Genomic DNA, 25,240 nt, shown 5'->3' on the forward strand with positions numbered 1-25,240 from the left:
CACACAACAAGACACGTGCATTGTGACATGACTCCCCCAGGACTCCTAAGTCAGGCTCAGTCCATGGAAATGGCACCCATTGGGTTTGCCTCAAGGTCCCTGGGTAGTGTACCTGGTGGTCTACGACTTACCTAAAGGTTGGTGATTCGAGCCCACCCAGCAATAGTGGAAGAAATGGCTGGTGACCTGCTTTCGTAAAGGTTACAGCCTGGAGCACGGGATGAAGCAGTTCTGCGCTGTAACAAGCACACGGGGCGGCCGTGCGTCAGAACAGACTCCATGGCAACAGGTTTTGTTTGCTGTGTTTGGAGGGGAGGGGAGGGTTGTACCACGCACAACCTTCGCAGCTGCACGCGGTGCCCTAGCCTTCCACCCAAACCAGTGGCAGGTTCCCCTCTACCAGCAGCCCACTGAGGGCCACACCATGCCACACGGATGACACACTCACCCGGGGGACAGTTCACATCAGAAGAGTCACCCCACAGGGCCACACCGGGAGGCGTGTGGTGACAGAGCCTCACCTGTGTGATGGCACATGGAAAATGACACGAAAGCACAGGTTTCCTCTCAATCAATGCTGCCAAACGCCCACCCTCACGGCCACATGCAGGTGGACACACAGACATGCTCCAGGCCACCCGGGTGAGCTTGTCTTTCCGCTGGGCTTGCAGTACACCCTCCCGTTGCACCCTGTCCGTGATGCACAGACATGAGCACCCTGGCCATTGCCGGTGACAGGAGCAAAGGCCCGCCTCAGTGGAGCAAGTGGCTCAGACCTCTTCTCTGCGCACCACCCCCACATTCTGTTTCTGCCTCCTCTCAAACCAAGACCAACTCTGCCCCTGCAGGCTAAAACTAGAATAGCAGGATGTAGACTCAGCTGTCTCCCTGAGCCCACCAGCCTCAGCCTCAGCCTCAGATCTGGACGGGCGGTCTGCTAGATGCCTCCTCCTCCTCCTCCTCCTCCTCCTCCTCCTCCTCCTCCTCCTCCTCCTCCTCCTCCTCCTCCTCCTCCTCCTCCTCCTCCTCCTCCTCCTCCTCCTCCTCCTCCTCCTCCTCCTCCTCCTCCTCCTCCTCCTCCTCCTCCTCCTCCTCCTCCTCCTCCTCCTCCTCCTCCTCCTCCTCCTCGCCAGGCTGGCACACAGAGTGCCCTCTGGAGCAAGGCCATTTCAGGGAGGAAAGAGCCTGGCCCTTGGACAGGTGCCCTGTGTGAGCCTTTCCACTGCATGGATAGTCTATGTCAGTTGTCATGCCTCACGCATTCTTCCTGGAGCCTCACACAAAGCACTGTCATTATCCCTGTTGATTGGCTTCCTAGTGAACATTCAAGGCATGTATCATTTTGAAAAATCTGCTCAGGCCCAGGCCCCTCCCGGAGCCCACAGGCTCATGAACAAGCGAGGAGGCTTGGCAGCAGCCGCATAAAGCACCTTAAGCAGAACCACATCCATATTTTACCAGGTGCCTGTGAGAAGCTGTCCACAGAGGCGGCTCAGCAAGAACCAGAGGCTGGGCCTGTCTGCGCTCACACTCCCTCACGCTCACTTGCAGAGCACTGGATTAGAGGTGCAAAAGATGAAGGAAAAGCTGACAGCCCGCATGACATGAGGACCCCAATCTGGGTGTGAATTCATGGCAGGGTTTTTTGGGTTTTTTTTTTTTTTTTTAGTGAGGAGCTGGAGAATAGGGAAAACTATAAATGTCAATGTCAAAAAATATCTGCAGAGCAAAAGTCACATTTCCATAGGCTGTGTGTAGTCTGTATCAGAAGAGAAGCAGCCCAGTATAGGGGAAGGACCACAGAGCACAGAGACAGGCTGGCTCCTGGCTCTGCCTAAGATCCATTTGTTCCCTCAGGGCCTCAACTTGCCCATCCTTGAAATAGGGTTGCACGTGAAGTAAATGAGAGAATGGACTTTCTACCCATCACCCACCTGGGCATCTTAGACAAGACGGAAGTTTGGCTGTTTCCTGATCATTAGGAAAATGCTTAGAATACAGAACACTTTTTCTGCCATAATCAGTAATTAAGAAGCATTTAGGAACAGAGTCCAGACCGATACCATGAAGGAGTGCGCATCGGTCACCTTTCTCCTGTGGGAAGAACCAGTGGATACAGAGTCACGATTTACCCTGAATCATCCAACAGGACAAAGTCACCAAAAGTTGACCTGTCCCTCTTATTCCCCAATAACGTTTCCTGTGGGTAGATAGGCTTCCTCCCAAACCTTGCCATTTTTTATAGTCTTACAGAAGCGTGGGTCCGGAGGAGGATTTCAAGGTCACCTGGTCGTCCTCGGAGCCAGCCTTGTACGGAGAGCTTCTCACCGCCTCACCTGAAGCAGTTCAGAGTATGGCTAGGCAGCTCCTTCAGTTGGAGGCTCTACCTTGCATAGAGCTTATAGCTGTTTCTCTTTACCTTTCCCCTGTTGCCCTCATTCCGTCTTCCTATAGATAATCATATTCATTCGACAAGCATTCCCTTGGCACTTCCTTTTCCAGGCGCCATCCTAAATGGGTGGATTACAAACGGAGTAAGACGTATCAACTCTTGAAGGGCTAGCCCAGCACCGGGACCCACTCCCCCAGGTGAATATTCCTGAACCTTTCCCTCCTCGGGCCTGATTTCCAAATGCACCCCTCCCCCCACCAAATTACTCTCCCCTCTTCTAAATGTGTTTGTGTTTACCAAACTCCATCTTAAAGTGTGGGGCCCAGAGCTGAGCTTGGTGTTTCTCTGAAGCTGGGTTTCCAGCTTTGCTGCAGCTAAAACCCGCTTGGTTAGTGTCCGATTTGAAGCACAACGCCAGCTGTGGAAAAACCCCAGTCACAACTAGAGGGTTGCCAGCCAGGCCCCGGTCACCGAAGCTCTCTTCACAGAGAGCTGGGAGAAAGGAGGGAGAGAAGAGGGCGGTGGGGCTTGAAATGACAAGATGTCAGATCTCCCTGCCAGAACTCTCTTCGGGCATAAGTGACAAGTCTAAGTCACTAGAATCAAACAACCGCCCGTGTCCCCTCCCTTTAGTGCCTGCCCGAGGAAGGGGAAGAAAAATGTTAAGTGAGCGTCTAGATGGCCCCATACAGTGCTAATCAAAGACCCCAGTCATAGAGGAAGGGTCTTCCCTGTACAAAGTGCCACAGACTATATCTATACAGAGGGGAGAGGAACAAACTTTAGAAGGGGAGGAAGTGGGCCCCCCAGGTGAGAAGGGCATGTCCACCAATGGCCTCGGCCTTTCGAGGTCTCTCTACAACCCTTGCTTTCAGGCAATCTACTGTGACTGACTGTGTGTAAAGAAATAGTCCCCTTTATTAGAACACAAACCTCCCCCTCCCTCTCCCAGGTCCTGCCCTCCTACAGCTCCTGCCTTGGAAGGAAGCCATCCCTTACAAAGCAGGACTCATCTGCTCTCTGACAGAACCTTGATGGATGCACAAACTCCCGCACATCTTTCAAAGGCCTGGTGCAAGGCCCCTCCCCGCCAAAGCCATTTTCCTACACATCAGGCTGGATTAAAGGAAACCGCTTGAAGCCAAAAAGATGGCAGGCAGAATGGAGAGGCTCATTAGGAAGGAGAACAAAAAGAGAGGGGGGGGGGGAGAGGTTGAGGAGACTCATTTTCCCGCCTGTGGAAGTCCCTTTTATTCCCGGGCCAAGAAGGGAGGGAAAGCTTGACCTTCTAGAATAAACTTTGCCAAAGGGAATCCTTGGTCTTCAGTCTTGGGTAGATACCAAATGGAGAAGGAATGGGGAGGGGCTCACCTAAATTTCCACTTAGGCTTGGTTTGGCACTACACTTCTCCCTGGGGTGCAAGAGTGGAGGGGGGCCTGGCCCCCTGTGGGGACAGTGGCACAGGGTCTATCCAAGGTTCCTGAGTGGCACACCGCCAGGCGCCATGCTGACCTTGGCAAGAGACAAGCAGCTACCACAAGGATGGCTGAAAAAGGGGTGCATCCTGGGAGAGGGGGAGGCTGTGGGAACCCTCAGGAGTGGGTGACCAGCTCTGCCTGGAGGAACCAGGAAAGGCTTTCCTGAGGAGGTGACCTTTGAGCCCCTGCTCCCCACCGCTCCTCGGCAAGTGGAAGCAACAAAGCCTGTAGCCCAGGGGACCGTGGCCAGGACGACGTGGCTACAGCGTGGATTGCGGGGGCGTCGCGGGGGGGGGGAGCAGAGGAGGAGGAAGGGAGGGGAAAGAGAAAGGGGAGGGAGAATACGAAAGGGAGAGGGGCATCAGAGAAAGGAAAGGGGGGGGTAAGAGACTCACAGAGGGAGGGAGGGAGGGAGGGAGGGAAGGAGTAGAGGGAGAGAGAGAGAGAGAGGGAGGGAGGGAAGGAGGAGAGGGAGAGAGAGAGAGAGAGAGAGAGAGAGAGAGAGAGAGAGAGAGAGAGAGAGAGAGAGAGAGAGAGAGATTTGAATTTCCCATCTGGAAGGGGAGCCGCACCACGTCAGGGGCAGGCTGAGGGGCGTGATTGGAGGGCGCGTCCAGCCAGCAGCCCAAAGCAGGAGCCGCGGCTGCAGCTCGCCCCGCGGAGTTACAGCGGGCGGCGGCAGGAGCTGGAATCGCAGAAGGAAGCGCCTCGCTGGGTCGCGCCGGAGCCCTGCAGTGGCTCAGACGGTTGCGGGGACCGCCAGGTCGGTGCTGGCCGCGGGCCGGGAGGGCGGAACCGAGCTGTGGGTAGTGAGGTCCCGGTTCTCGCCTCGAGGCCGCAGGACAGCCCTGGAGCTGGGGAGTCCGGCTTTCGGGGACCCAGCTCCCCAAGACTGCTTGGTAGCCTGATTGCGGGGCAGCAGCGGGCTGCCTCCGGGACGCACACTGACGGTGCTGAAAGGAGGGTCCTGAGCGAAGGGGCTGTGGACCTGGGAGACTAGGAAGGAGGGCCAGCCCCCCCCCCCCCCCCGCCCAACCCGGAGTCCAGAGCCTTGGCCAGAAACTGCGATCGGCCCGGCTTCCAGGGACCAGGACCGCCCCGAGGGCGGCGGGAGACTTAAGTCTGGACCTAGAGAACAACTTGGAGTTGGGGGGGGGGGCGGCGGGGGACGGGACGCCGAACTACTTGGGGCCATTGCCAGCCTGGGACCCCTGGGCTCTGAGTCCGGGTGCAGTTTGGATTCTCTGGGTGAGTCACGAGTCGGAGGGCGGCGGCAAGGAGGTGGACAGACAAAAAGTGGAGGAGGGAGAAGAAGCTAAACCCTATGGCTAGTCGGGGTGGGAGCCAAAGAAGCTATCTGTCCCCTCCCGAAAAAGACCCGAGTCCGCTGCGGGCGGGGGTGGGGTGGGGGGGTTGTAGTCAGAGGGATACCAGATCGCTACACTGTTCCCTGCCTCCAGCCCTTCTCTGTCCCTCCCCCAGCAAAGTTTGAGACCCAGTGGCATCTAGGGGTTGGAACTAGATGGCGTGCTGGGGGCGGGGGCGCCCCGGGCAGCTCTGCTGGGTGCTGTGAACTCCGTGACGGACCGCGAGAGGTGCAAGTCCTCTCTTCTGGCCAAGGGACGCGAACCGCCCGTACTTCCGCCTTTGCCACAGGAATCGGCTTCCCGCCTCTCCCCACGCACCCCTCGACCGTTCCCCTCCCGCGTCGGGGTTTCGCCCTCCCCAGGGCGCGAGGGGGGTGTGGGGAGGTGTTGAGGAACGAGCCCTCTCTTGGCAGCCCCCATAGGGGTCAGGCCCTCTGCAACAAGAAAAGGCGGGTCCCTTGAGTTGCGGTAGATGGAAAACGGAAAAACAGCCCCACAGACTAACGCTGCAGGTGTCCAGGTCGGCTTCTCGGATGGCTGGGCTGCTCCCAGGCCGCCGGGGCTGGGACTGCCCAGCCGGCGGAGGCGCCTCCGCTGCCGTGGAAATGGAACCAGCTGGGGTGGGGGGGGGAGCAGGGGGAGTCAGGAGAAGAAGCTGGAGACGCGTCTCGAACTGGAATCCCTGGCGCAGGAGGACGGAAATCTAGCAGCTCTCAGGCACTAACACCGCCCTCCCCCACCCCATCTTTCCTCTCCCCCGCCATGGCTCCCATCCTCCAGCCCAACATCCTCACCCCACCCCCACCCCCCACCCCGCCAACGCCACCCTTCCCGCGCTGGGATACACCGACCCAGGCAGCCTGCAGAACTGCTAAGGAGCTCCTCCTGGCGGCGCGGTCCAAATCCTCTACCTCGCGCGCAACCCGCACGGCCTCCACACTCCAACAGGCTCATGACAAAAGGTCTACACGCAAGCCCGCATGCACGCTCACACAGGCTCGCCCGATGCCAAAGTTCAAAGTCAGATGCGCCGGATCCTATGTGGAACACGTACACTCACTGACAACCACAGTGCAGCCTGCCTAACGCGTCCCTGAGAGACAAGCACATAAATTCCCTGCCCTCGCTCAAGTGGATGTCAGCTCACAGGACAGGGAAGATCTTCCCCAGTGGGTTTCTGAGAGACAGGAACTCTTTTTAAGGGGAGTAGAAAGCCCCGTCTTTCTCCGGTGGTTTCCAACTACCGCGGTTAGCATTCCAATGCAGAAGCACTGTGCGGTGCACCACGATCTATAGAGCAGAAGTGGTAGTGGGCTCTTGGGATGGGAGAAATGCCTAAGATACAGGCGCTGTCCCCTCGGACTCTTTTGAGATGGGAGAAATGAACAAGAGACAGGCGCTGCCCCTCGGAGGAACTCCGAGGTGGAGGAAGAAGGCACGTGCCTGGACACACTTGTGCGGGAGCCAGAGTCGGGCAGCGTTGCCATAGAAAGGGGCCGGATCTGGAGGAAGAAGACCTTGTCACATCTTGGGAGATGGTGGAAATTACAGGGAGGGTATGATGCATAAGATAGGTCTTAGAAGTCAAATGTTACTGTGGTTGATGATGGTGGTGGTGGTGGTGGTGGCCGCGGCGGCTAACCTGTATCAAGTGCCTAAGGAACTCCGATGACACCATTAGGAAGTGTTCCGTTGCTTCTGTTTTGCAGTTGGGAAGGATGAAAGTCTTTGGACAAGAGCCCTTCAGAGGTGCAACCAAGATGTGAGCTGGCAGAGACAGGGTTAAGGGGTTCTAAGGCTGCGAGAATAGCAGACAGATGCCTAGGGTGTTTGGCAAGAATCCTGTTGGGGCTTAGCAGAAGCAGAGCCACGCAGCAAGGGCTGGGGGGATGAGTGTCAAAGCAGGCGAGTGCTAGACTGTGCAAGACTGAAGGTTGGAGCAAGGACTCTGGTTGCTTAACAAGGCCATGGGGAGCCACTGCAGGGTACATTTGCACGAGCAGCTCTGCCCTTTAGGAAGATTAACCAGACGGCTATGCAGAGGATGGATGAGAGCTGGGGGAGGGACAGCCTTAGAGCTTCTGCACAGATCCAGAACCCCAAGGCCCTGGAACCAGCACTAACAGCAATAAGAGCAGAAGCTGTGGCTGCCAGTCTCCAGACTTCCCCCCCAGTCCCTTGCCTGCCACCCCTGTGGACTGTGAGAACAGTTGCAGGGACTCACCTGTTCCCTGTCTCAGACCCAGCACTCAGACAATGCCTGGCACAGAGCAGGTGCTGGAAGGATGTTTGCAGGGGGAGTGAAGTGAGGGAAGGAAGGAAGCCTTCACTGGTTGAGTTCTGAGTTGAGGCAAGTGGTCTTGAAGGCACATAGGAGGGAAAGATGCTTGTGTGGAAGGCGAAGCTGAGACCGCTCTTTGGGGAGACTGGGATTTGAGATGATCTGCGTGACCCCACCCAGCAGCGAATCTGAATGTGCAGTTTTGCAGATTTAGATCAGCTCCCTTGGAATTCCAGATATTAGACTTGCCAGGTGTAAAATATCAAATAAGTAGGTAAAATTGTTAAAGCGATACATATCAGAACAATGAGTACAGAATGAAGCACTGCTACATAGCATGGGGGAAGGTTTGAAAAAGATCAAAACAGAACTAATTACAAAATGTGTTAATGCCCAGGTTTGGAGGGAGAGAGAGCGCGCGAGAGATCCCCACATGTGGCTCAAGAAGGACACCAAACTTATGGGGTAGATTGGATTCCCAAGGGAGGCAGCCGAGGAGGGGGAGTAGTGGGAGGGGGAGCAGGGGAGGGATTGCTCAGGGAACAAGTACATTTCCGAAGCAAGGAACAGAGTCTAATGCAGGAGAGCCAAGCGCTTTCTGAGAAGCAGGGTGAAGACGGCAAGCGGTCTGGGTTGAGGAATCAGAGAGGAGATTCAGGAAGAAGGCTGGACATAGTGGGGAGGTGTCATCCGCAACCTCAGAGGCTGCCAGGAGATGGAGGAGGGGGGGGCTGTGAAGACACTGCAGGGCCTGTCTTCTAGGAGGCCTCTGGTGCCACAGGGAGAGCAGGCTTGGTGGCCAAGCTACCTGAATGGAAGGACTTGCCTGGGAACAGCAAAAAAGGAGGCAACCTCCCCCATTGCCACCCCGTCACAAAGAGGGCAGAAACCGGGAAATGCAGGCTCCAAGGGAGAAGGAGTGGAGAGGAAGCGCTCAGAGGGGTCTGTGGAGAAGAGACTGAAGATGCGAGGAAGAGAGAATGATGAATGGATCGAGGAGGGGTGCGGAGAGGTGGCAGATAGAGTGTCCGCAGCCGGAAAGAGGGAGCCCTCTTCTTCACGAATTAGAAGGAGAGGAGGCTGCAGGAGCTGGCACCCCTCAACTACTGAGCACCCATCATGCATCCAATATATCCCACAGGCTATCTCTACTTATTCAAGGCAGGGTGGTAAAGAAACTGGAAGCAGAGTCTAAGTCAACATTGCCCGGCTACACAGTGGGAGATTGGAGACCAAAGTCAGGTGTGCCTGATCCCAGAGCCCACAGGCCTTCTTCCACTGCACCTCCTGAAGTGGGAAGACCGCCACCCGCTGAGGGTCATGGGTTTGAGGAGACGATGAGTCAGAAGAACCCGGATTTTCCAGGGTGAATGGAGAGATTGCTCAGCAACGGAGACAGACATGCTGCAATTACCCGGTAGGACTTCAGCATAGACCCTCAGATGTGCAGGGACATAATCCCAGCAGGCTAAGAGCACAAGGACTTGAGCTTCACAAGAGTCAGCTCTTGAGTTCTGGGGGCCCAGGGCAGGGTGAACTGGGTGTTTGCTGAATGGATGCATGGAAACAGAGAAGTCTGGAAGGAGATAAAAGGCACCCATGGGACATCGAGGGAAAAAAGGAATGCATGTCCTGACTTAGCTATTGCCTATCCCCACCCTGCACCCTGCCTCCACCAGAATGTAATCTGCATGAGAGCAGGATTTTGTCAGTCTTGTTGACTGTTATATTCCAGTGCCCAGGAAGCCTGCTGGTCTAGTGGTTAACCTGGGGCTGCTAATTGCAAAGTTAGCAGTTGTAAACCACGGGCCACTCCATGGGAGAAAGACAGGGCTTTCTACTTCCATCAAGAGTTAACCTTGGGAGATAGATAGATAGATAGATAGATAGATAGATAGATAGATAGATAGATAAGAGTTAATCTTGGAAACCCACAGGGGCAGCTCTGCCCTTTCCTATAAGAGCTCTGGGTGTGGACAGCAACTCTGTGGCATTGAGTGAGTCCACATTGCCTGGTGTATAGTAGGTGCTCAACCAACACTTGTGAATGAATAACAAGTGGACGGATAAATAGCAAGGTCTGGACCCCAGAAGAGAGGTCTGTGAGAGAGGTCAAGAGGGCTGGGGTCAGAGTTCTGGGGAACAAGTCTATTTAAGAAAGAGAAGGGAAGAGAGGAGCCAGCAGAGGAAGCAAAGAGAGAGAAAGAAGGAAGAGAGCAGCTGGAAGTAGGGGGCGGGGGTGGGGGGAGGAGAGAACTAAGCCGCGGAATCAAGAGGGGTGACTCGTGGGGTCCAGGAGCGGTCAGCAGTCCAACTGCTGCAGAGGCCTCACGTGGAAGCACTGGAGAGGGTTTCAAAGATCATCTGGGCCACGCAAAAGATCTGCCAGAATCACCCAGCAAGCTAAGGACCGGCCGGTCCTTAAGCCCAGGTGTCCTGTCGACCAATTTGAAGGCTTTCAAGTTAGAGTCCTGCATCCTCCACCACCACTTGAAGTTCCTTGCGCTCCATGAAAGCACAGAGTGGGAGCCCAGTGGTTCCTGAAATTATTTGATGATTACATTGTTCCTTTCTTGTATCTTAGAAATACAGTCTTTTCACAATGTTTTCAATCAAGTGAAAACATCTGAGTGGCTAAACTTAGCAACCATCAAGCTCAGAATTCAGCGTCGTGCTGGGTCCCCTCGCATTTCCTGGAAAGCAGAGTTCTTTTGGGGCTCGTCTCTATAGGCATACATTCAGCGATCGCTAAGTTTATGAGGGCCAACTATATCCCAGGCATGTGATCAATACTTCCGCTTCTCCTTCACTCATCTGCACAGGGGTACCCTCAGTTTTGCAAAGCACACTGGTACCCACAGCCAATAAGCACTGGCACAGGGGTTTCAAACCAGCTATGTCTGACACCAAAGCCTGATGCCAACGTCTGAGAGGATTTTCCCCCACTACCTATTGGGTGGTCTGATCACGTGGAGGTCCTTAAAGAAGCTCTTGGGGACCATATCAAGGAAAGATGTCATCAGTCTACTGATATGTTTTCTCATTTTGAAAGAAATGAAGAAAATTCATCATCAATGAACAGCCATCAACCTTAAGCTCAACCTGGTTCTAATATCCGGCCTGGCCTCTGGGACATGTTCCACGATCCCTGGTTTTTCCTAAAATCAAAAACCATCAGTTGATTCTGACTCATCGTGACCTGGAGTGTCACACAGTTGAGATGTTCCCTAAACTTGTCTTGGCTGTCGTCTTTATAGAAACACCGCTGGGTGGGTTAGAACCAGTCATCTTTAGGGTGGTGGTTGAATGCTGTTTGTACCACCCTGGGACCTGTGGTCCCCTGAGCAAGTCATAAAGACCCTCCCTCGTGCTCGGTGGGAGGAAAAGCCTTGTGGAGCAGACCTGGCCGCAGCTGGCCATCAAGTCATGGAACTCTTTGCTTAACTCATGTAGGTCTCCATTCACATCCAGTGATGTAGTGGGTTATGGTTTGCGCTGCTAACAACCAGGTCAACAGTTCAAAACCACTAGCCACTCTGCAGGAGAAAGATGAGGCTTTCTACTCCCCTAAAGAGTTAGAGTCTCAGAAACCCACAGGAGTAGTTCTGCCCTGTCCTGTAGGTTGGCTGAGTCAGAATTGACTCGAATGGCATAGAGTTTGAGAGTCTTTTGCCCAATAAAACAGCCATGAAGCTTAATAGTTAAACTATAAAGATCTGCAAGCGTTAGAGCATCTGAGAGTCTGAATTCTCTGGGGTTTGGGGGAGCATGGGAAGGAGATCAAGGGTAGAGACCACAGCCCCTCCACTTTTACATCTTTTGCATAATAGATTCCTATGAAGATTTTATTTGGAGACCTTCTTCTGAGACCTTTTCCGAAGGGAAGAAACATACTAAAAAGGCCGTGACTTAGGGAGAGGGAAAGGAAGGCTAACGTCAGCTGAGCTTCCACCAGGCCAGTGCCAGACACTTTCAAGACACCAAGGGCCAAACCCACCAACCCTCCACATACACACACACAATAAGAATACCTCCAATACCTCCCCATGTGTAATTCAAATGAAAAATTAACACTGAGCCATAAAGCACTCAATGTTCCTCTATGCTGCGACCATATCCCTGGTTTAATTCCCAATGTCTGAATGCGTTCACTGAAGTGAGGTATTTGTCACCCATCTCTGATGTACTGGTGCCCTGAGCACAGGCCCCGTGACCTTTGGATGGGTCCAATGGCCATCCCAGGCCCAGGCTGGAATCCTCCCCAATCTTCCCAGTGGCCCCGTAAATCCAGGCACTGCCCTGACTGTTTTCTTGTAGAGGAGGAAGCTGGGGTTCAGCGAGAGGACATAACTTACCAGAGGCCGTTTTGCAACAAAAGCAGTGTGGCGGCCTCAGAACCCCAGCTCTTACAGGCTCTTCGGCCACTCCTGGCTCCACTTAGCATCCTATGGTTCAGACGGAGGTCTTAAACGAGGCCTGAGAAGCTACTTGGCCGTACATAGTTGTGCCTCATACACAGCAAAAAGAAACGCGTTGCCAGTCAGGATGATTCTGATTCATAGACACCCCATGTGTTACAAAATAGAAATGCCCCCCACCCTCCAGGGGTTTCTTAGTTCTAACCTGGTGGCATAGTGGGTATTAGGAGTTGGCCTGCTAACCACAAAATCAGCAGTTCAAACCCACCAGCAGCTATTGGGGAGGCTTTCTGCTCCCATAAAGGAAACCAACAGGGCGGCTCTCCTTTCTTATGGGGTTACTCTGTCAGAATGGACTCAACGGTGGTGAGTTTGGATTGGAATCTTTGCAGAAACAGGTCGCCCGGCCTTTCCTCCATGGTGTAGCTGTGTGCGTTCCAACCGCCAATCTTTCAGCTTGTTGTGGTTGTTGTTGTTAGGTGCTGTGCACTCGGCTCTTACCCATAGCGACCCTGTACACAACAGAACTGCGCCGAGGATCCTCACCATCATAGTCAAGTGCAGATCCTTCTTTCCCCTGGGTCCTAAACCCGAGTGTGGTCGCTGGTCAGCCTAGCTCCCCCTCCCTGCACACGCTCGCAGTGGCCTCTCCCATCATCCCCAACTCCTCCTGCGCAGGTTGGGACATCTCCGTTGAACCAGGCCTGCAGCGAGTGCTGCCGGTGAATCCGGTCGTGGGCTAGAACACGTGAACCAGACCCAGCAGTATGGACTTCGTCATGAAGCAGGCCCTCGGAGGTAAGGCCCGCACCTCTGACGCTGGTCCAAGGGGGAGGGATCTCAGGGTATCAAAGCCCTCTGCGCATCCTAGGCCTCCTCTGCTGCACTAACCCCGCCCTGCTTCCTTCCTTGCCTCTCCCTGCTGCAGGGGCCACCAAGGACATGGGGAAGATGTTGGGGGGAGAGGAAGAGAAGGACCCCGATGCCCAGAAGAAAGAGGAGGAACGGCAGGAGGCCCTGAGACAGCAGGAGGAGGAGCGCAAGGCCAAGCATGCACGAATGGAAGCCGAGCGTGAGAAGGTCCGGCAGCAGATCCGAGACAAGGTCAGCGGCCAAAGGCAGGAGTGGGCTTGAGGGGTCAAACCAGCCCTCCCATCCCCCAGCTCCAAAAAAGCCCTGCAAACTCACTGCCATCAAGTGGACGCAGACTCAGAGTGACCATATAGGACAGGTAGAAGTGCCTGTGTCAGTCTTCGGGGACTGTAGCTTTACAGGAGTACAAAGTCCAGTCTTTTGTAGCAGCTCCTGGTTTCAAACTGCTGACCCGGCGGATCGCAACCCAACACGGAACCACTAAACCACCATGGCTCCTCGGCTCAGGCTCCCCTAAATCCCAGCTCTCACCTCAAACCTTAGCCCCTCCAAGTCTCACTCGTCCCACCAGAAAAATGGTTGTCACCAGCACACCATCAGGGAGGCTTGCTGTAGTCCTTGTTAGTGGCCGTCTGGTCACTTCTCACTTCCAGGCACGTGTGCCAGGGTAGACCTGCTCCATAGAGTGCTCTTGGCTGTCATCTTAATGGAAATGCATCCCCAGGCTTTGTCCTCTGTGGTTCCACTGCGAGGATTCGAACCACCGCCTTTAGGTTAGCAGCCCAGCACCAACCGAGGGTCACTCAGATAAGAGTGTGCACTAAGTAAATGGGAGGTCGTGTGTCCTGGCGGGGGCTCACAAGCTCCTCCTGAAACCCTTGAGGAGCAGTAGGCTTGGAATTCAGAATGCAGACAGTTTAGGAAAAATTGCCAGAGGAGCGTGTGTTCCTGTGGCCTTTCATTCCCGAGGCTGCCCCCTAAGGCCGAGCAGTTCAATGCATCCCGTCACAAAGAAGATAGCCCCCATCAGTTTGGGCCAGTTTTGCTCCTAAACTTTGGGCGAATTTTCTGTGTTTAGATCTCTTGGGATTTTGAAATAGTCAATCAGTTATCATATGGGTGACTGTGAATTTCAGAGGAAACCCCAAGCTCGGTCGGCCCTCCAGAAGGAAGGCATCCTTCTCCCCTTTGTATAGATGAGGAAACTGAGGGGCAGGGGGCTCTCAGGGGTCTGCCTGGCCCAGTCCTCTGATAGCGCTATTCACGGCTCTCTCTCCCCTGCCCCTCTCCAGTATGGACTGAAGAAGAAGGAAGAGAAAGAGGCCGAGGAGAAAGCTGCCCTGGAGCAGCCCTGTGAGGGAAGCCTGACCAGGCCCAAGAAGGCCATCCCTGCAGGCTGCGGGGATGAGGAGGAGGAGGAGGAGGAGAGCATCCTGGACACGGTGCTCAAATACCTGCCCGGGCCACTGCAGGACATGTTCAAGAAGTAACGGGCTCTCCTGTCCCCACCCCGCTCCACTGGTTACTTTTTTCTTTTTCTTTGGTTTGCTCTTTTCTGTTTTATTCAGTTCAGTCTCAGTTCTGAAGGGGAAAACCTCCGTTGGCCTCTGCCCCCCTTCCCTGGCCAGGGGCTCCTCCCCCTCAGCACTCCCTGGACCCTCTTCACCCCAGGATACCCCGTCCCACCCACCTCTCAAGAGGCTGCAGACAGGGGAGACAGCTTTTCCCCAGCTGGGCTGCTTGAACCCAGGCCTGAAGGCACTGCCCCTCCCCTGCCCCACCCCCCACCACAGGAGGCCCAGAGTCTTTGTTGGTGTGGTAACTCCCCCCTCCACCCATACATTCCTTCATGCTCCCCACTGCCAGGTGGACCATTGTCCCCAGCCAGCCAAAGTAATGACACATTCCAGCCCTGCCCAGCATGTTGACCTTCGGCCTCTGACCCCCATAGGCCTGCCTCCAGGTCAGGGCAGGGGCGCTGAGGAAGGGAATTGGGGTTAACCTGCCCCATAAGGGGCCAGCCTGGGAGGTTCCACCGAATTCCAGCCAGGCCTGGGTCTGGACAGGAAGCTGGGGCTGTTCTCCCCTCCCCCAGTGGCACCCAGCCCAGAAAGACCCGCGTAGCCCCTGCCCAGAGAGGCACAGCCCCTGCCAAGCCAGTCCTTCCAAATGGATCCTCTTTGGGCTTTAGTGTATCTGTGGAGGGACCCCAAAGTAGGACATCCCTTTGTTTCCCCAACCCCACCTAGGTCCTGGGGCCCCACTGCCAGGCTGGGCCCCGCTTGCCCAGCCAAGGAGCTGCCAGGACCCTTGGAAAACACTCGGAGCCATTGGGCAGCATCAACCCATGCCATGGGGACTCCCCATTCGTGTGGCCAGGCTGCCCCCATTCCTATCTACCCCCTCTCCCCCTTGTCCCAACCATGTGCTTCCAGGGCCAGGGGCCCCAGGAGGACCCTTCCTAGCCAAAGCCCCAAGCCCTTAGGTAGAAGCCAGTTCCCACTGACAGACATCATCTGTCCATCCATGTCACTGGCCAAGAACAAACTTGCCTCTGGGATGTCTGAGATCTCACTGACATGTCCCCACCCCTAAATTGTCAGGATCTCCAGCCCAGTCCCATTTGTGAGAACTGGGGAGCCAAGGATCGGAAGTGTAGGGAGAACCTGTGCCCGTGCATGCCTGAGACTACATCAGCCGGCAATTGTGTGCAGCCAAAGATTATGTGTGCACTTGCGGATATCTGAGTGCGTGTGTGTGCGTGAGCCAAGCCGTGTTAGAAAGCATGTGTGTGCATGTGGGTTGGGAGTGTGGTGCGTGTGTGCTTGCCATCTCATGTGTGTGTCAGAGATTGTCAGGGGAGATTGTGTGTGTGTGTGTGTGTGCACGTGTGTGCGAGCGCATGTGCTGGAGGGAACTATCGGATGTGCTCAGGCATTGCACGCACAGGTGTGGCTCTGAAAAGGTCCTTGTGTGCAGTGGCAAATGTTGGGGAATGGGACATGAGAAGTCCCTTTCCTGCCTGGGGACCATTCCTCCCGGGCGGCCACATCCCAGAGCAGCCCTTGTCCTTGGCCTTGTGTCCTCCTACCCTTGGGGGTTCCTGCCTGAGGTCCTCAGAAGTCCCTGCAACGGGTCCAGGCGGTGCCCCAAGAAGCCATGCTGGGCCCTGCCAGGGCCTATCCCACGAGCAGGGGCCAGGGAAGGGGCGACTTGCCCCAACACCCCTGCTCCATTGACCCCAGTTTGCATCCTGCAGGTTTTCCATTTTAGTGGATTTATGCTTTTCTTTCAGAGAGACGTGTGTCTTCTCTGTCCGTTTCCAATAGTTAAAGCCATATCAGTTAGATTGCAATACTTTCAAGACGAGACAAAACAATCCATATGTTTAGGGGACCAGAAAACTCACTGGTCTGTCCCTTCTCTGGGGAGCAAGGCCTCTAAGGCTTGAACTCCCCAGACTTGCCCGCCTCCTCCCCTTGTGCCCCTGTGTCTGGTCCCCCAGGGGCCTCTGTCTGTGCCTGTGTCTGTGATGGGGAGCTACTTTGCACCCCTGCTGTCTGCTTGTCTGTCTATGTCTGTTATCCTGGGCAGGATGGTCGTTCTGAATAGCCCTGGGGTCAGACCTGGGGCAGAAACCAGCAGGGCCCAGTTCAGAGACCCCAAGTCTCCCAACACTCTGTGCAAGAGTCCTGCCTGGAAACAGGGTAGACCCTCTGCCCAGGCTCTGGGACGTAGAGTGCAGCAGGGAGTCCCAGGTGAGCAGAAACCCAGCCAACAGGGCACTGGAGATGAGTCTGAGCCTGAGGGACACAGTGCTCAGCACACACACACACCCCCAGTGGTCTCCAAAGCTGCCAGAGGGGGTCTCTCACCCCCAGAGAAGGTTAGGGGCTTTTCAACACCCCCACCACACCTGCTTCCAGGCTGGTTTAATCTAGGAGCACAGACAGGACTCCGCCCTCCAGATACCCACCACCTGCTCCTGAACCACAGCCTTGAGGTCCTCCTGGAGGAAGAAGCCAGGGGAAAATACCTGCCAGAGCACCTGGCTCCAGCCACTGCCCAGTGGTCAGGCTCAAGTCAGGGGAGACATGGTGGCTCCTTTTCTGCACCCAGGCCTGCCGTGGGAGGAACGCTGGGCAGACCTGGGGCCCAGGCAGGAGGGTGGCTGAGCAGCACCCAGGCATAGGACACAACACGTGGCAGGGAAGGGATATGACCAGGGTGTGATCCGGGCACATGGTGTGTGGCCCATCACATGGGGGAGACCTGTGTCCTTGACAAATGGGGCTATGTGCAAAGGGCACTGGCAGGCGACAGAGGGAGAGGCCCAGCGATGGACTAGTCCACGCAGGCAAGCGTGGCCCAGCGAGGGGGCAGAAGGAGCATGTGGGCGGAAATAGGGCGAACTGCAAAGAAGGAGGTTCATCCCCACTTTCGTGCATGAGGATGGAGGCAGAGGACCTCACCATGCTGTGTGCCTAGGACCCAGCTCCCCAGCCCCCAGAGAAGAAAAGGGGTCTTCCCTGACTGGGTGCTGGGTCCAGGTTCCCAGGAAGCTTCCAGAACGCGTCCTTCTCAGCAGAGCTGTGTGGGGAGCGCCTCCGTGAGGGAGGGGCTTGTGAAAGAAGAAAGGTGGGAGGTTTCTACCTAGGACCCTCGCGGTCAGGGCAGCTGGTGGGCTAAGCAGCCACCCAAGGGAGTGGCAGTCTTCCTAGCCCCGAGGACCTCTGAGGACCAGCTGGCAGGGTTCCCACCTGCCCGTCTTTCTGGGTCCCCACCCGGAGGCTGGAAGAGGGTCCCCTCCATGGAGGGAATGTTTCCCAGGCCTGAAGACATGCCTCGGGAAATGTGCTGCTGGCCCTGGGCAGGGTCCCTGTGCGACCCGTGAGGACGACCATCCTGCTCCCTCCCACAGGGGCCCCCCTTCCCCAAGTTTGCTGTGTCCTTGTTGCTCTGCTTCTTTTCAATGTGTCAGTGCCTGGGGGGAGGGGAGGGGCACCCCCTCATGCCCCCCTGAACCTGACCAAAAGCCATGGCTGTCGCTCTCCCCCTTTGTATGACGCAATGCTCAGTACAGGTGTACCAAACCAACCACCACAACAAAGAAAAGACCTTGCGCTGCAGCTCTTCTGTCTGTCCGTCCTCTTCTGTCTGTCCACCCGCCATGACCAGAGCTAAAGCCGGGATGGGAACTCACCAATGAAGGGAGGACTCTCGGAGCTCCAGAGCCCTGGTGCCCTGCCATCCCTCCCCCTACCCCTACAAAGAACCTTCAGCTTTACCCTGGCTTCTGGCCTCAATCCCTGAAATCAACCAAGGCCAGTGTCCAGGGCACTCCTCCCTCCTGCCCGTCCCCCTCCCCCACCCCCCTGATCCCACCTCTGACCACCAGCAACGCAGCTCCTCCAGTGAGGCACCCTGAGCTACGGCTGAGTCACAGAGTATGTCAATCATGGGTTCCGTATTGACTGGGTATCCACCCTGGGCCAGGCCAGCACAGAGGCCGGGACCACCAGGACACCACGGGGCTTCCTCCAGGATACAGACTCTTCCCAGGCTCTGGTGAGGAGTCAGGACTGAGCCAGCACCCCCTCCTTACACCCCACATCGTCTCGCCTTACATTCAGCCTCCCTCCCTTCTTCCCCTCTTGGCTGAACCCCCTCACCACCCACACACTGTTTCCCAGGCTCTACCCCTCCCATCCCCCCATCTTTTCCCCACCGCCCCCACCGTCACTCATCACTGCCATCTATTCCATGAGACTCCCAGCGACCCATGGGACAGGACAGGTTTCCGACACTGTGACTCATCACAGGAGTAGAAACCCTCGTGTTTCTCTCTGCCAGTCCAGCACCTAACTGCCACCCCATGAGGGCTCCCCCAGAAGACTCCTCTCAAAGGCAAACTGAACCAAGCTGCTCCCTCAGCCGATACCCTTTACTGTTGTCCCAAGGCAAACAAGAGAGCATCGAAATGGATAAAGGGCTGTGGGTAATGGGACCACAACCTGTTAGCTAGATCAGACCCACTTTGTGCCCCAAGTCCCCTGGGCACCCCCCTCCCCACATCCCACCCCCTACATGCCAGTTTATGCTGTATAGTCATCCCAGCACCCTCAGACTCCTCTGGTTTTGAGACTCAGCCCCAGCATCCCCTGCTCTGAGATGCCCTCGCTGACACGGCCTGCTCTCCCGGGACCATGTAGGGTCTGGTGCCACGCTGCTCCCAAGACTCAGAGCATCAGGACTGAGGCTCAGGTGGGGCCTGTGGAGTCACCCTGAACAAGCTGCTGTGCCCATGGGCCTCTCAGAAACTCAGCCTGAAGGGGGTTCCCAGGAGCCCCAGTGCAGGCTCAGGGCCGGTCCTTTCCGGTCCAGTCAGTGGGGTGTCCAGTCGTGTTCCCTGTAGCACCCTGCACTTACAGGGTAGCAGGGTGCACAGCCTGACGGGAGCCTCCCTCTTCTGTGCCTTGACACCGTCCCTCCTGCAGGCCTTCCCCCCTGCCCGGGACCCTGGGTTCCAGCACTGGAAGCAGCAGCGTGCCTGAGCTCTCCGAGGATCAGAGAGAACTCTGTACAGAGAGATGCTAACCCCTTATATTTTGCTAATTACAAATGGCCACCACCAGCTGCTTCAGAATCACACACACTGTTATCTCACCGTGTCTGGGGACCACGAGCCCACCCACGGCTTAGCTGGGCCCTCTGTTTCAGGATTTCTCACAGGGCTCAAATTAAAGTGCACACTGGGTGGGTGGGGGGTGTCTCATCTGAAGGCTCGACTGAGAAAGAATCGTCTTCCAAGCTCAGATGGTTGCTGGCCAGTTCACTTCCTGTTGGACTGGGAGTCTCCGTTCTTTGAGGGCTGTTAGCTGAAGGCCAGGCGCGCCTCTCCACCGGGCAGCTCACAGTGACAGCTGGCTTCAGGGTGAGGGAGCCAAGAATGCCACAAAGGGATTCACAACAGAAACGGCAAGCTAGAAGCCACAATCTCGGGTTGCCTGATTCCGAACTTTACATCACATCACCTTTGCCACTCTGGTGCTTAGCAGAAGTTTCGGTTGCTGCTCACACTTATGGGGAGAGGATTACAGAAGGGTGTGGATGGCTAAGATGGGTGGGGGAGGTGAGGGAATGGGGGTGGCTTGTGGGATCATTGGGCACATCTTACAGGCTGCCCACCCAGGAGGCTGAGGCGAAACTCCTCCATGCCTACATAGCAGCTGGGACCAAGCGGAACCTCCAAAGGACCACAGCCCCAAACCTCTTCAGTCCCAAGTGGTGAGAGGGGAGCCCCAGATCTTGGGCAGCAGCCAGTGGCAAACTCTCCAGGGCTTCTGCAAACCTGAGGGGATTCACTTCCAAAGGCAAGGAGTTGAGAGAAAGAGCATGCGGCCTCTAGGCCTCCCTGAGAGCCCATCCCAGTGATCCTCCCAGCACCCTGCCATGGTCCTCCCAAGAGCCAACTCCATCCTCACTAATCTTACCCAGAGACTTCGCCCCTTCTCTCCTCTCCGCTCCATGGCATCCACAAATACCAGCCTGGTCCCCCTGGGCCCTGTTCACCACTCCGCAAATATCAGCATCCTGAAGGTCTCCTCTGAAGAGACTTAGCAAGTTAAATAAATTACATTTCCTCTACACTTGACACCAAAGAATGCAAACTGCCCGGCCCCTCCCATGCAGGCATCCGCTTCGAATGGAGCAGACGCACAGCTCAGCAGACCAGTGACCCACCAGAGTTTGCACAACAGGGGCTTAGGGAAAGCTCCTTAGGAGGGGCGACATCTAAAACGAACTTTCGGGGGGGGGGAGAGTCTTCTCTGGGGGAGGACAGCAGAAGGGGAAGAGATTCCACACATGGTGGGAGAGGGGAGGGGAGGCATCGCATCTGTGGGAACGGATGGAGGGCTTATTGAAGAGAGCCTAGAGACCTTGAACAAGAATGTCGACTCCCCACGTCCTCACTTATAGCCTGGGCCCTACCTGTAGGCGATGAGGAGACCCAGCACAGCCCCATGTGCCTATTGACAAGCCTGTGTGGAAACGAAGCTAGGAGCCAGGCACAGCCGGCGCCATGTCAGGGTCACACCTGATGGGGCCTCACCTCACAGGTAATGGCAACGGGAAGCCGGTAGAGTGAAGGAACATGTGATTGTTGTTAAACCAACAAAACCACGCTCCCTGCCATTCAGTCATTGCTGACTCATCGCAACCCCTGTGGGTTTTCGAGACTGTAACTGTCCACAGGAGCAGAAAGCCCAGCCTTTCTCCCACACAGCAGCTGGTGGCTTTGAACTGCCGCCCATGCGGATCGCAGCCCACTGTGGACCCACTAGGCCAACAGGGCTCTTTGGTTGTAGTTAGGTGCCAAGTCTGTTCCAACTCACAGTGACCCCATAGAAACCCAGTCCTGCGCCACCCTCCCAACTGTTCCCATGGGTGAGCCCATTGTTACAGCCACTGTGTCCATCCACCTCGTGGGGTCTGCCTTGTTCCCCAGGACCTTTAACTGCATGGAACACAATGCGCTTTGCTGGGGACCAGCCTCTCCTAATAACATATCCAAAGTGTCTGAGAGGAGATCTCCCTGTCCTTGCCCTAAAGGCACTTTCAAGCTGTACTTCTTTTGAGACAGATGTGTTTGTCCTTTCTCACACCCCGCAGTTCTTCAATATCCTTGGCCAGCTCCACACCATCATTCAACTGCATCAGTTCTTCGGAGGCTTCCTGAGTCCTTGTCCAACTTCCACACGCATAAGCGCATGAAACCAGAAACCCAAACCCCCTGCCGTGGAGCCGATGCTGACTCATAAAGATGCTAGGACAGGGCACAACTGGCCCTGTGTGTTTCGGACACTGTAACTCTTGATGGGATTAGAAAGCCCCATCTTTCTCTGAAAAAAAAAAAGACTGGTTTTGAACTGTTAACCTTGCTGTGAGCAGGGCAGTGCCTAAGAAGGGCAGATCAGCAGAACTTGGCTGGGCATGGGGAGCATGGAGGAGGGAAGGTGCAGGCAGGTTCACACCTGGGCTTCCATGTGGGAAAGTACATTAGCCAAGATCTGGGCGACGGGAGGAGCCGTCTGGGGGAAATGAGTTTGGTTTTGGCTGCTGGGTTTGAGGAGGGAGCTCAGCGGGCAGATTGCTCCCCACGTGGGCTCACCCACGAGCAACACAACCCACACTGCATGAAGCCCCCACGGGAAGTGCTGTCTTGACCACTTCCTGCGCAACAGGGGATCACGGCCCAGGAGATCAAGGCACCCGGAGCAGGAAGGGAATTGAAAGCCACCTTCCACAGAGCTGACTCTTCCCTCTGCAGCATCTGTGTGGGGCCCTCTCTGCTGCCCCACTTCCCAGAGTCAGGCAGCTCATTATACAGAGCCGGACAGGCTCCTGCTCTCTCCTCACCCCGCTGCTGCCAGGAGGCAGGGGGTTAATGAAGGCGCCTCCAGCACCTCTTTAATTGACTCCCATCCCGGCTTCCAGGCTACTCACTTAGCACTTGTAATTAATTGGGGCTTCTTGCTTGATCTGAAAGATGATTTGATACCCCTGAGGACAATGTTTTCTCAGCTGGGATTCTCTGGCTGGAGACAGCTCTAAATGCCCAGCTCTCCACAGGCGAAGAAAGACCTGCCGGAGGAGGATCGAGGAACGCAGACATCACCCCTCCGAGCTCAGGCTGCCCACTTCCCTCTCCAGCGTGGACTTGCCTCGTGGAACAGGCTCAGTCGGTGGGTGAGAGTGGCCTCCTGGACTCCAGAGACAGGGCGCCCGCACGACCCTGGGTCAGGCCCTGCCCTCCCAGTTCTTGGGCACATCCATTCCCTGATATTCTCTCTCTCTCTCTCCCTATCTCTCTCTCCCTATCTCTCTCTCTCTGTCTCTCTCTCTCTCTCTTAAAGTTCATTTTATTGGGCACTCTTAGAGCTCTTATAACAATCCATACATCAATTGCATCAAGCATAGTTGTACATATGTTTCTATCATCATTTTCTAAACCTTTATTTTCTATTTGAACCCTTGGTATCAGCTCCTCTTTTTGCCCTCTCACCTCCCCTTCCACCCTCATGACCCCTTGATAAATTATAAATTATTTTTATTTTCATATCTTACACAGACCACTGCCTCCCTTCCCCCATGGCTTCTATTGTTTGTCCCCCTGGGGTGGTGGTTATGTTTTGATCATTAGGATTGGCTCCCCTTCCTCCCCTCCTCTCCTCCCGTGCCCTCCTGGTATCGCTACTCCCATTTCTGTTTAGCTGACCTGGATTCCATGTGCGGTGAGCTCTTATCTCTGCCAGTGCACATGCCCCAGTCTAGCCAGCCTGAAAGGCAGGACGGGGGTCCTGATAGAGGGGGGTGAGGAAGCCTCAAAGAACCAGAGGAATAGTGTGTGTATTATCACTGTTATACTGCACCCTGATTGACCCATCCATGCCTTGTGACCATTCTGTGAGGGGATGTCCTATTGTCTACAGATGGGTTTTGGGTCTCTGCTCCGCCCCGTCTCATTCTCAACAATATGGTTTTGTTTGTCTGTTTGTTTGGGGTCTTCTGGTACCTGTTACCTGATCCTGTAGACACCTCATGATTACACAGGCTGGTGTACTTCTTCTATGTAGGTTTGTTGTTTCTCAGCTAAATGGCTGCTTGTTTAACTTACACCTTTCACATCCTAGTTGCTATATCTTTTGATAGCCGGGCACCATCCTCTTTCTACACCACATTTGCTTGTGCACACATTTTGTCTTTAGTGATCATGCAGGGAGGTGAGCATCACAGAATGCCAGGTTGCTAGAGCAAAGTGTTCCTGCTTTGAGGCAGGGCTTGAGCTGAGGCCCAAAGTCCATCCACTACCTCAATGTGTTGCCATGTAAATATAGGTACATATGCCAATACCTCTATTTTGATGAATTAATGTTATTTACCCATATGCACTCCCATGTTTACACCTCTATCCATAGTTTTGCAAGGGGAACAGGAGGAAGGTCAAAGGAAACAGAGGAAAGAGCCGATGCTCTCTTTGTGAGAAACAGTTGGCGCAAGAAAGAAGGAGGGAGGACAGGGCAGGGAGCCCCACTTGCTAAGCGCCTGCTATCTGCCAAACCCAATAGCTAATTGCATGGAAGGCACCCCCTCTCTTCATCCTGACAGGACTCTGTGGAGTCAGTACTATCCCCACTTGACACATGAGAAAGCTAGGGCGCACAAGTCAGGGGTTATGATGAAGGAGCACTGTAGATTTGGCCTGGCTATGAATGCCAAGTCTCTCTGTCTGGTCTTCAGCAGAAGGCATCTGCTCTGAGTTTTGGTTTGCTTCTCTGTTCATGACAATGGGAACAATAGTGCCAAGTTCTCCCCACCCCGACATGCACACAGGTCAGTGGTTAAGTGCTCAGGTGTTCACCGAAAGGCTGGCAGTTCAAACCTACAAGCAATTCCCCAGGAGAAAGATGTCCGTCGATGAGGATTAACAGCCTGGGAAGCATTATGGACAATTTTCGGCTGTCCTCTGGGGGGGTCATTATGAGTCTGCATCAATTCTGGAGCAGTGGGTTGGGTTTGGTCAGTACACACACAAACACACACACACATACACACACACACACACACCACGAGCTCAATGGAGGACGGGCTCAGAGCATTAATATATTCATCCTACATAGAGTGTGCACCTCCACACCTGGACAGCAACCCCCCTTGGGCTTCTCCTGCCTCCCCAGAGAAGGCTGGAACCTCGAGCTGGTGCCCCGCTCCTGCCTGTCCTGTCCTCCCCAAGGCCTTCCCTAGCCCGCCTTTGGCTCCAGCAGCCAGAGGCTCCCTGGCTGCCAGCCCTAATCAGCAGCTCCAGCCGAGACCTCAAATTGATTTGCCATCGTTTAGCAGAGAAGCAAGAGCTCTTCTTGACTCGCGGCCAAAATCCATTCTGTGATAGCAAAGTAATCACCTCCGTGGCGGGTGTCGGGGTGCCTGATAGAGATCCAGGACAAAAAGTCTCCATCCGCCCACCCAGGGCCTGGCCACAGCCCACCCTGCCTTCTGCGCATGTGCAGGTGCTGTGCGCGTCCCCCGGAGCCGGCCTGTAACCTCCTGCTCTGTAGGAGGGTGGTCCCCAAACTCTGGTGCCCCTTGGAGTCACTAGTCACACGGCCTGGCTACACCCAAGTGCGTGGACCCTGTGCCTTTCGCACTCAGGTACTCCGCCGCTCTTTATTGAGCACCCACCATGGGCAGGACGGGCGGGGTGGGGGTGTGTGTGTCAGGAGCGAATACGCTCCGCTGCAAGTCCAGCCAGAGGTGCCTCCAGAGAGAGTCCTGGAGATCTACTTGCAGAATTCAGCCTTTGAAACCCACAAGGAGCCGGGCGTCACCACAAGCTGACATCAACCCCAAGTGAGGGTTCCTCCATTTCCTA

At 55.3% G+C, this 25,240-nt stretch overlaps 1 protein-coding gene across 1 annotated transcript; it reads left to right on the forward strand.

Moving 5' to 3' along the window:
* Positions 1 to 4,496: 4,496 nt before the first annotated feature.
* CPLX2 (complexin 2) lies at positions 4,497 to 17,939 on the forward strand. The gene is made up of 4 exons (XM_075541977.1): positions 4,497 to 4,634; positions 12,616 to 12,735; positions 12,866 to 13,041; positions 14,103 to 17,939. The coding sequence occupies exons 2-4, from the start codon at positions 12,705 to 12,707 to the stop codon at positions 14,298 to 14,300; spliced, it is 405 nt and encodes a 134-aa protein (XP_075398092.1). The 5' UTR covers positions 4,497 to 4,634; positions 12,616 to 12,704; the 3' UTR covers positions 14,301 to 17,939.
* Positions 17,940 to 25,240: the final 7,301 nt, after the last annotated feature.

This window comes from Tenrec ecaudatus, chromosome 2 (genome assembly GCF_050624435.1).
Source record: "Tenrec ecaudatus isolate mTenEca1 chromosome 2, mTenEca1.hap1, whole genome shotgun sequence".
NCBI classification, from domain to species: domain Eukaryota; kingdom Metazoa; phylum Chordata; class Mammalia; order Afrosoricida; family Tenrecidae; genus Tenrec; species Tenrec ecaudatus.

What these genes read in the sequence shown, in the direction of transcription:
- CPLX2 (XM_075541977.1), top strand. Translation starts at nt 12,705, where the DNA reads ATGGACTTCGTCATGAAGCAGGCCCTCGGAG. An exon ending in CATGAAGCAGGCCCTCGGAG is followed by an intron (nt 12,736 to 12,865) that starts GTAAGGCCCGCA and finishes TCCCTGCTGCAG; the next exon opens with GGGCCACCAAGGACATGGGG. An exon ending in GGCAGCAGATCCGAGACAAG is followed by an intron (nt 13,042 to 14,102) that starts GTCAGCGGCCAA and finishes GCCCCTCTCCAG; the next exon opens with TATGGACTGAAGAAGAAGGA.